A 10,979-nucleotide genomic window follows, 5' to 3' on the forward strand; every position below is an offset into this window, starting at 1 on the left:
TGCAGGGGGGGGGTGTGGGGGGGGGGGGGGTCTCGTCCCCCCCGTGGCCGGCACCCGGTTTGTCAGCCGGCGCCGAAACCGTTTTTCCCCCCATCCTCCAAACGATTTCTCCGTTCTAGCCAAACGGCGTGTTCTTCGTGTGCCCGTTCCACCCACGTCTGGTCAGGGCTGCCGATTTTGAGCCGGGTGGCAGATTTTAAATGGCAGGTGTCAGTAACCAAGGGCGGAAAAAATTGACGTCTGGCAAAGTAGTTTTTCTTGGGTGAGGTGGGGTTACTGGTATTACCACAATGTATTGCCATCGCCTTCAACAGTACCATTTTCGGTTGATAGCACGGCTGTTGATTTGCACTCTGCCCGGGTCTCATTAAAACAAGGTGTGTGTGAACAAGGTACATGTGACTTTACACTGCTTGAATTTGAAACTGACATTTACGATGTTGGTATCGAGCATGCGAATGCTGCAAGTCTTAAACTGGCGATATTAACTGAATGTTGAAAAAAGTAAACCTCTGCTTATTAACAAAGGTGTAGTTTTTTCGAATGTGGAAAAAAGGTTGAAAGATTTTAAAAGAAATCAGAAAGAAGGTTTAACATTGCTTATGGTTCAGTAGCAGTAATAATATGAAAGCACTGCAACTGTGACTTTTTCCTGGAACAGTAGAGCTTCCGATTCACTGAAGTTAGTCTGAGAAGTCTGATCTACAGGCAGAGAGTATTTCTTAGATTGCTTTTTGCTCTCTTCGTGTGGTTAGACTACACAGAGGTGATGAAAGATTACCATTCCAAAACCAAACTCTGGTCTGTCAGTTGCGCAACTAAATATGAGAAATGTTGTGACTGGAGGTTAAGGATGTTTTTTAGCTGTTACAATACAACTTAGAAGTGGAAAGGATGAAGAAATGCTTGTAAAAGAAATTGTCTTAAATACAGCTAGGCTATTTCCTTCCTTTCTATTCTGGACTTCATATTAACAACGGATTTCATGCATGTGCTGTGAAGCGTTTGTGGCTGTGGATTTCTACAGGGACAGCTTACTAGTCCACAGTCTAGGTCCCTTTCATGTTCTACTTCAGGTCCTTTGCTTTCCTTGTCTTCTCACTTTTCTAAATTTCTTCCTCCTTGCAAAAATGAAGAAAAACTTTCCATTTTTGTTTAGATGGATGGATAATATCTGTGTGTTAGGTAAGCACTTTTGGGGGTATTGTATTATATAGGTAACTTCACAGAGTCAATACTTGATGGTTTTAGACTGGGCTGATGCTGACATTCTGGTTCAAAGTATTGCTTATGATGTTAGGTTTTTGGTTTGCTCCAGAACCTTCTAGATGTTTGGGGGGGTTTTTTTGGGTTTTTTTTCCTCCCTGACAGTATTTGTATGCTTCCAAAACATAAGAGTTGGTTACAGAGCTCCCTAGCTGGTATTTCTATTTCTAGAGTCATCTGTTACGTGGTTCAAATTGTACCCAGCTGAGTGTCAATGGAGGACTGAAATCCTTTGGCCTGCAGGCTGCTTCTAGGCCATATATAACTGTGATGGTCCCAGAAGTTTAATCTGCTATTTACAGTTAAAAATAGCAATATTGGTTCCTGGGCAGAACAGTGCACAGAGTTATCATGATGTGCCATTCACTGGAACTTGTAGTTGTGTCCGTCTGGATCTCAAAGCCATTTCTCAAAAGGTGGGAGTAGTAAATAGTATGCAAGTCAGGAAATTCACTAGACAAAAAGGCTTTGCCTTCAGAGACGTTTTTTCCCTGTGGTGGTTGCCTTGGACCCTAGTCCTGAACTGCAGGTTGTGAAAGTAGGACTGGTGTTTGTTTTGAGTTTACCTGTTGAGCTTCTCTTCTTTTGTAGTAAAAGAAGCTTCTCTGTCTTAGCAGCAGCAAAGAGAGGAGTATTTAAAATTAACCTTTTAGACATTGTAAAATAGATACATATTCTATAGCAGTAATCCAAAGGCATCTAGGTTTTGCTTGGATGAAAGCTTAGTAATCAGGTCAGAGAAAATATGTAATTGTGTGGTGCTGATCAAGATGAGGTATCTATTTTAAAGGTTACGGCACTTCGAACAGGAACTTTGCACTGAAAATACTTCTCCTTACAGGCACTTCCAAGGCTGCGTCTTTGCACTGGACAGGTGAGCGAGCTGTCAGTGTCCTCTTGCTGGGTCTCCTTCCTGCAGCCTACCTGTATCCTGGACCAGCCATGGACTATTCACTGGCTGCAGCCCTCACTCTCCATGGCCACTGGTAAGCACAATAGGTCCCTCAGAATTAAAAGTAAAGTCTGATAGTCAGGGTGGCTCCAAGCCTTAGGTCTTAAATCTGTATATGGCAGTAAGTTTACTGATTTATTTCCTGATCTAGTATAAAACACCTGGAAGGAGATGCAAACAAAGTCCTTACTCTCCAAATTCTGTGACAGTTGTGGTCTTTGACAAGACTAGTTGTACCTTGGTCTTCCTTTGTCACACTGTTCTCTCAGTCAGAAGGCAGGATACTTACTATTGTTAAGGAATCCATAAACATTCTGTAATGCTCTTCTACACAGTATCTTACCTTAGGAGGACTTCCTTGCCACTGGCTATGTAGAATCTTGGACATTTTTATCTTGTAGAAGAAACAATGTTATATGAACAGAGGGAACAGAAACAGGAGAGATCTATATAAAACAACTTGTTCTTCTAAGGTTCTGTGCTGTGGGCTAGTTTTGTACATCTCAAATGGTGGTGATATTCTGCATAATAAAGAGTTCATAGCAAATATTCCACTAAAGAAGCTGAGGCTTTGATCATTGTTTTCTTGATTCCTGGGAAATGGATGCTTGCTCATCTTCTTCTTAAGTGTAGTTCTGCTGTGATCTTTAATGTGAGTAGGAGTGGTTCCAGCTGCATGGTTGGCCTAACTAGCAACATTTACACTCTTGAGATGATGCTAGTCTGTAGTTCTTTGCCACAGGGATAAAGCAGATGAGCAACTTCACGGTGCTTTGGGATGCCATGTTTTCTTAAATCTCAGTTTTGCCCTTACAAAGTTGTACCAGGGATTCTTGCACTTTCTTACTTACTGTGACTGGGAGCTTCTTCCCAAAGCCCACAGATCCAGTACAGAGTTAATCTGAAATGTGGCTATCCTTGAACATATTTGGCAGAGCTCTTTCAAATATAAAATACGTAAAGCTAAGCTTGCCTGCCTTTGGAGCATTTCTTCACTTGTTTAGTATGTGCGTGTTCCTTAGGAAATCTTGTCCTAAAATATGTTGGAAATAGCGCTTTAGATACTTAAGTGGCTATCAGTCCAAACACTATCATAATAATAGACTCACTCAAGATACCTGAAGCCATATTTATCTTGTACTGGTTTTGCTGGCATGTAATAAAGATTTCTCTGGGCAGTGAACCTTCTGTGTTGTGAGGTAGATTGTATGTCTACCACACATCAGCTATTTCTCACCAATTCCCTTCCTTGTGCTCAGGGCCACTGGTCTTTTCCCATGAGGGCTTTGTGTGAATTAATTAGCGTGCTGTAAAGTCACACACCAGTTTTTCTGAGAAGTCGTAGCATGGCTCAGTCATATTGTGCCATGCAAAGAAAAGATCTTATGAAAATCCCTTATTAACACTACAGTTGAAGGGCAGCCTGTGAATCCCAAGTTGAGTATGCCTTATTTATCTGCACTTTGGAAGGCTTGAAGTATGGGTAAGTGCTGCTTGCACTTCTGACCTTATTCCACTGTCCAGTTGTAATAAATAGCTATAATAGTTTGAGAGTAGTTGCCTTTCAGACCGCTTCCACTTTCTGCTTCTCTTCTGTGTGTCCAGGGGTTCCTTGCACCCCTTTTCTTGCTTTTGACATCTTTATGGTATTAGGACACCATCTAAGTGAAACTGAGCTCAGTGTTCACTTGCAGTGGCATCTGCTGCAGGACTTTGAACCTTGCTAGGTCACTAGTGTGTCTTAATTTGTGGGACACAGGTCTTTCAGCTTCAGGCTAGATCAAGACAAAATCCTAGGAAGAAAACTGTTGCATTAAATACGGTTCTCTCTTTTACCAAGTTGACATCTGTCATTGCAAAAAGCAAATATAATAGTACTTTCAGGAAGAGAATCACATTAGGTTAATATCATACTCTGTCTTCCTATTGCTGGGTAGTTTAAATCTGGACAAGAGTTCACTTCCAGTCTGACAGATGTAGAAAAAAACCCAGAGTATGCTAATTTTTGGTTGTCACTATTTTCTAAGCTAAATATGCATCCTGGAGTCTTCTGTGCATTTGTGACAATGGCTGGTCCCAGAGCCACACGTTGCTGTTCAAGCAAGAAGGCTATTTCCTGTGGTTTCTTTTCTTCAGTCCTTGGAAGTCAGATAAGCTACCCGCTGTTTTTTGGAGGCACATTCTATTGTCTGGAAGAGCTTTGCTCAACACCTTGTTTCCTCAGTACCATTAAGAAAACTCTGAGCCAATATGTATGTTTTTTAATAGAATATGCGGAATGTTGGTTGTTTTTTCTTTTTTTAATAGATGCATCTTCTTTTGAGTGGGAACTGGGCATTCTTTAGGAAAGATGGATGATAGCACGTGAAAAAGATGATGTGTTTGAGCCATCTTAGTAGAATGCTTACATAAACTGGGTGGAGTTCAGTGAGGAATGCTCTTTTCTGATTTCAGCTTTTTTCTCCCTCTTATTCTGTAGGGGTCTTGGACAGGTTATAACCGACTACATCCATGGAGATACATCCATTAAACTGGCCAATACAGGTCTGTACATACTGTCGGCTGTTACCTTCGCTGGCCTCTGCTACTTTAACTATTATGATGTTGGTATCTGCAAGGCTGTTGCCATGCTGTGGAGCCTCTAAGATGCGACCGAGTCCCTGACAAACGCGATTGTTCACTGCTGCCTCTGCTTCATCATGTTTTTACCAACATGTTTAATGCAAAACCAATAAATAACCAAGGGTCCATAGTACATACATACTGCAGCCAGTTCAGAGCTAGTGTTTTAGAAATAAATACCCAACAGCAGTAAAAATATTAGAAAAGAAAAAGTAGATTTAAAGTAGGTAACATCCAGGTGAGAGTGAGTTGATTTAAGCTGCACTGTAAATTGGGAGGAATTAATTACGTCAATGACAGACTTACACAGCTGAAGGTAACCTTCCTTGTAATGGCAGCTTTGATGAGTGTTTTTCTAAAATAACTGTTGTTTGGTTTCCTATCTTGTAAAACAAACTTGGCTTGCAGAAAATTGAACTTTTATTTCTGACCACAACAACTGAACTGTATGTAAGGCATGCCCTGTAACTCTTTGGACCCTGAGAGCTGATGTAGAAAAGGGAATACTTATTTCTTAATCCATACAATAAAGAATTTACAGAAATTGTGTGTGTGTGGTTCTGAACGGTTTTTACTACTTTTGGATAACTGGAAATGTTTTCTTTGCAGATAGTTTCGGGTTTTTTTTTCTAAAATCAGGTTCAAATACTAATTCATACTGTTCATACTCTTACTTTGCATTACTTCATTTAGATGTTATAAAACAAAAAATATTTTTATGAATATGTATTGTCCTTAAAGAGTTGACTTAGACTTGACTTGAGTAACGTCTATTAGAAAATAGAGCCATAATTGACTTAGAAGAAAAATACTTTTGCAGGTTAGTTTTAGGAGCCATAAATAGCATATGGCTTTCATAGTTTCCCTGGAACATGTATGTTCATCTGCAACATTTTTTTGGGTTTGTTTTCTAAGTAAACACTGGTACACATTTCCCATGTGACTGAAAAGGCCAGAAAGCTACCCTTTCTGTCATAGCTTGACATGAGACTGAGGCAGTGTTCTTTTCTATGTCTTTAGGTTTTAGAGCATTTTAGGGGGGAAATGAGATTCTGTTTTTTAACTTTCTTCTCTGCATTATCTTTTCTGACTTTCATAGTGGTGAGGAGTTGTTAACTGTTTCCATGTTCTAATGGTACTTCTGTGGTACTATTAATAGTAAGAGGAAGAGAAATGTGTGTTACCATTAGTCTGATAATGAATAAACAGAATAAGTTGCTATTTGAATTCTACAAGACTTTCTGATCTAATTTTTAAAAAATCTGGATTGGAATTTTTATTTATGTACTTATTCATGTAACCATGGGAAATACCATGTAGCTGGCCACTTTTGTTTTGCTAAGCTTGTGGTCAGAATTGAGATGGTTGCTTCTGTCTGATGTGGTCTGATTTAATTACCAATGTAACATTCATTATTTTGTCATAATGAGGAAGATGCATATGTATGAGCCATTGGTAAGTACGTCTGTAAAATCTAAGCATGTATCATAGAAAGCATTTGACATTTCTTCTTTTGAGACCAAACACAAGATGCATCTGTATGTGGTATTTAAGATATCTTGTATGAAAAATGAGTTATATAAGAGCTCAGGGAATGTAGTTGTCCAGACCTATGACGTTAGGGGCTAGCAGCTCTGAGACCAGTTCATTGTGTTTCTGAGGCAAGAATTAAAAGGTAATGACTACAGCTTTCTCTACAAATCACATGTTCCTCTGTCCTGTTGAAATTGAATCAGTTTCTTGTAATTACTTTTGATCTTAAAACTTTTAATCTTAGTTATTGTGATGGCCATAACCATTTGGTCTAATCCCATTTTTGAACATTCATCAGGCATATAAAACTAGGAGTCAGTCCTACTGCGTATCCAGATGTGTTAAATACATTCTTGAGTTTAAGCCCCTCCAGTGAATTCTTCCTAAGTGGTAGTGCACTCAGCAGTAGCTGTACCCGATTCTAAATAATTGGTTTCTTACTGCCTCTAGGTGCTCCTGTAGCAGCTAGATAGGTGAAGTGACAGGGGCAGCAAAACATGAAAAGATGAGACAGACAGGGTTATCAGAGCAGTTTCCTGTCTCTGTGCTTTTTTAAAGCCCCTGAAATTATATTTTTGTTTTGGTTTTTACCAAAACAAGTCTTGAGACTTGTCTTATCTTTTCTGCAAGTTTGAGGATTTTCTTCCATTTCATGACAGATAGAGGCCTTCCTGTTTTCTCTGATTACTTCTGCCTGTATCAGGTAGGACAATTGTACCAGCTCTTCTGCATGGCAAGTTGAAGACCCAGGACCCCAGCTGCAATCAATGTTCAGGTTATCACTACCTGGAGTTGGAACAGAAGAGGAAGACCAACACATGTAGAAGAAAAGAACAATATATGACATATCAATTTCCTCAATATTAAATATGCAGAATGCATTACATTAATTCTAGTTTTGGTGAAATCCAGTGCTTGCTCAGCTCCAAATGTGAAATGGAGTTCACCGCTTGACCCCAATGTGTGCTGCGTTGTCACATGCACAAAATAAGATAGGGTCCTTATGGGAGCCAGCCATATCTACACGTGTTCCAAATTGTTAGTTTCATTTCATCACTAACCTACAATTTACTGTTAACTTTTTAAAACCTTTACATAAAAGCATAATTATTTTTTTCTTGGGCCCTCTGAGGACAAACAGCTGTATTAGAACTTTAATTGTTCAGGTAAGTTAGCAGTTCTCTGAGCAAAGATTTCCATTAAGTTAAAAATTGTCTGTTGTTGAAGGTGAGAATGTCACTGTGTAACTGAGATTGATGAAGACGCTCAGGAAATAATGTTGATGCAAAAAAGTAATGTCAAAGTGTTTATTGGCCAGATGCATGGTCTGCTTATGAAATCTGTTATTTTAAGCTGTTTTCTCTCCCTCCCCAAAATAGGTCTACTTCATCTATGAGACACCTAATTCAAAAGCTGTTTGATCAACAGGCAGCAAAGATTTTAGGGATCATACTATACAGGATGATACAGGCATGCACATTCTTGTTTCTTCATTGTGCAATTCTCTTTCCTTCCATCTGACTGGAAAACATGCTTCTGCTTCTTTTTGCCAAGAATTTGAATTTATTTTTCTTTGGAAGATGCTCATTTTTGTACTAACTTATGGTAGCTAAAAACATAAAAATGGCTTGCCTCAGATGAAGAAAGAATAAGATTTCTTTTATAAAAAGCCAAAATATATTTTAAGTCTGTTGAAGTATGTTATAGGTTGTGACTTTCTTTCTGACTGAAGTTAGAAACTTATCTTCGTGGTTTCATCCACTTCATCTTCTCTTGACAATTTCTTTAGAATTAATTTCCTTAAGGAGCCTTCTTCCTCAAAGGCCAAGAACATTCCTTGTTCTAGTGAGTATTCAAACTTAAATGCTCTGGAGCTACGAGATGTAAACGTCTTTTTGAAAAAGATTACATTGCTTTCACCAGGAATTTCTTTGGGAACTTCTCCTTCCTGAGGAACAAACAGGGAATGGGTTAGTCCCAGCATAAGACTTGAGCAGTTTTGTTTCAGCTCACACGTTTGAATTCTTAATTTTGCCTCCTACTTATGGATACATAAGGTATGGAAAGCAATACTTACCCTAAATCGAACTATCATTTTTCCACATTCTTTCTCACAACACATGTAATAAGTTTTATCTTCTACCTGGACGCTGAATGCAACAGGCATCCCTGCTGAAGGTGTGGTAGTTTTGTAGTAGTGAATGTTGAAATGCATTCCATTGCCTAAATGTAAATTGCTTATTATTAATAGTCTGCTCAGGAGAGAGCTGCAACAACTTAACAGTATTATGTTTTACCATTCCACTGGCAACTGCTGTCTTCCCATGATACTTTTCCTGACAGGAGAGCCAGGACTTGGATTTTTACGACTGCTGGTAGCACATATTTGACTTTCTGCAATCATTCAATAACCAAGATTTTGAACTTGCAAGAAAGCATGTGAAGTTACCCATTAGTATGGGTAGGATGTTCAAATCCTTTTACATGCTTGCATACAGTGAGAATTGGATTTGTAAATAGCCATCTGTAAATAAGATTATATCTGTATACATGTGATCTGTAAATAAGTATGTTCAACAAATACAGTTCTGAATTAATTGCTGAGCCCCCCCCCCAAAATCTAAGCTGAAACCATAAGTACATTGTTAACTACTGCTATTAGAGGAAAGTAAGAGCTTTTAGTTCTAAATAGATTGTCTGTTTAAACCTAAAAATGATTTTTTTGTAATCCAACACACAAAAAAAAGAGGAATTAAGAACGCAGTTTGTGATTGGAGCTAACCAAAAATCTTAGCAGCCCCTTTCTGCATGGGACATCCTGCAGGCCTCAAGTCTAATCCAGGAATCTAATCCATTACCAATGCAGAAGACACAAAATTTCAGCTTTCTTAGCTTAGCTTTATTCTTACAAATGAAGTTTAAGTCTTTACTCTCAGTCTCATCATTTAGAGTCAGTGATTACAAAGAACAAAAGCACATCTAGAATAAAGAAATAGTGCAATGGTTATAGTATATATTTGAAAAATGGTGTACCAGATTTCATCTCCTGATCTGTCACATCTTCAAAAGCTGCCATGTTTAAATCTGGTCGAACCACAAGCAACTGGCTATTTACGTTTCGAAGGACTCGGTGGAGAATTTTTTCCTTACAAAAGGCATCACATTCTAGCCCTGTAGAAATATGAGAGCAAAGAGGGTCAAATATTTTAGCTGTAATCTAAGATCTTGACAGTTTACTACAGGCTTAATCTTGTCATTAAGGATACCAGGTGAAATAAGTTCTTAGAATGGCAATCTCAAACAGAATGGAGGCCAAGTAATTCTTTCCACCTCTGGCTTGTAGCAACCCAGGCAAGAGAAGGATTTCCCAGAATACAGCAGTCTGTATATATAAGCAAGAGAAGCTACTCTTCAGTTCAGAGGCACCAGTTCCCTCTTTTTCCCAGCAATTAGAATTGCATTAAAAGGTCCTTCTGTTAGGGAAGCCACTACCCTGTACCTTAGGAGGAAATAAAGCAACATCAACTTCAGAAGGAGATGAGCTGTAGCTCTCTTTTTTACAGTAGCTGTTATCAGTTTGAAAAGTTGTTCTCCAAGGCACACAAAGCATTTATGAGTTAGTAAGCATGAGCAGGTTAGTTCAGGTAAAATTGATAATGACATTAATAAATGAGCTTTCAGCTTACCATCATCGTCTTGGTTCCAAGGGAGCAATGAAAAAAAGGAAAGAAAAAAACAACATTAAGCTCTGCACCCACAAAAGAAACTACTTTCTACCCAGTTTTGTTCTGTGAGATTGGAAGCCAGCCAGCCAGCCACCTACGCGTTTCCAGTTGTACTCCCCAGTATCACTAACTCACCAAGCTGAGCTATTCTAACTACAGAGTGTGTTTTATTTGTAAGCATGACAAATTCAACAGAATGATGAAACTACCAGTCATTTGGGAACTGGAGTTACCACTAAACAAAGAGGCATGCAAAATATTTTAGGGTTACTTAAGGGTGAGCAGCTCAGGTCAGTTTAAGCCTATAACCAAGGAATAAACGGCATGCAAAGTTTTGCTTTCATCAGCACTTTTATTCTAAGTGAGCAAAAGGACAGGAAACAGTCATTACAAATTGCTTCTAAAGAACAGACTGTTTTCTAACTAACTTTATCCTGCAAGATTGGAAGTTATCCACTTATTCCAAGTCCACCCCACAGTATTACAACCCTTCCAAGTGTCCTCTACGGGAATGTATTGTATGAAGCAACAAATATTCCACTGACTCAGATACTTGGCTAACAATACTTCAGACTGAAGCTTATGGAAAAATTAGGTGAAAGCAGACTGATAAAGGAATTGTTTTTAATCAGTATTCAAACAGAAAAAGTTATTAAATGCTTAAGGTGTTCAGCAATAATATGATACTGACCTGTTAACGCTGGGACAGCTGTCTCAGATTCTTTTTGCAGTGAACAGCCTGAGTCCATAATTTAAGAACTAGTATTCTTCTAAGTGGTGGGGATTGTAACTGTTTTGAGGATTGCTCAGGCAACATGGGGGGGGGGGGGGGGGGGGGGGGGGTTCACAAAACACCGGTGTGCGGCCGCAGGAAAAAGGGA

General features: G+C 39.0%; 2 protein-coding genes across 3 annotated transcripts in view; one reads left to right on the plus strand and one right to left on the minus strand.

Moving 5' to 3' along the window:
* SDHD (succinate dehydrogenase complex, subunit D, integral membrane protein) overlaps positions 1-5,348 on the plus strand; it is a 5,645-nt gene extending 297 nt beyond the window's left edge. Inside the window, exons 3-4 of the mRNA XM_010575017.1 lie at positions 2,108-2,252; positions 4,698-5,348. Of these exons, the coding sequence (XP_010573319.1) occupies positions 2,108-2,252; positions 4,698-4,863 (311 nt within the window). The 3' untranslated portion in view covers positions 4,864-5,348. The remainder of the gene's footprint in view (positions 1-2,107; positions 2,253-4,697) is intronic.
* A 2,688-nt stretch (positions 5,349-8,036) lies between these two features.
* Positions 8,037-10,979, minus strand: part of IL18 (interleukin 18) — a 3,177-nt gene continuing 234 nt past the window's right edge. The window contains exons 2-5 of one of the 2 annotated variants that reach the window (XM_010575016.1): positions 10,060-10,068; positions 9,407-9,544; positions 8,451-8,596; positions 8,037-8,321 (exon numbers count right to left, since the gene is read on the minus strand). In XM_010575016.1, coding sequence (XP_010573318.1) covers positions 8,106-8,321; positions 8,451-8,596; positions 9,407-9,544; positions 10,060-10,068 — 509 coding nt within the window. In that variant the 3' untranslated portion in view covers positions 8,037-8,105. The remainder of the gene's footprint in view (positions 8,322-8,450; positions 8,597-9,406; positions 9,545-10,059; positions 10,069-10,979) is intronic. The other variant, XM_010575015.1, reaches the window with a different exon arrangement.

Source organism: Haliaeetus leucocephalus, unplaced genomic scaffold, assembly GCF_000737465.1.
Source record: "Haliaeetus leucocephalus isolate CR32 unplaced genomic scaffold, Haliaeetus_leucocephalus-4.0 Scaffold450, whole genome shotgun sequence".
Taxonomy (NCBI): domain Eukaryota; kingdom Metazoa; phylum Chordata; class Aves; order Accipitriformes; family Accipitridae; genus Haliaeetus; species Haliaeetus leucocephalus.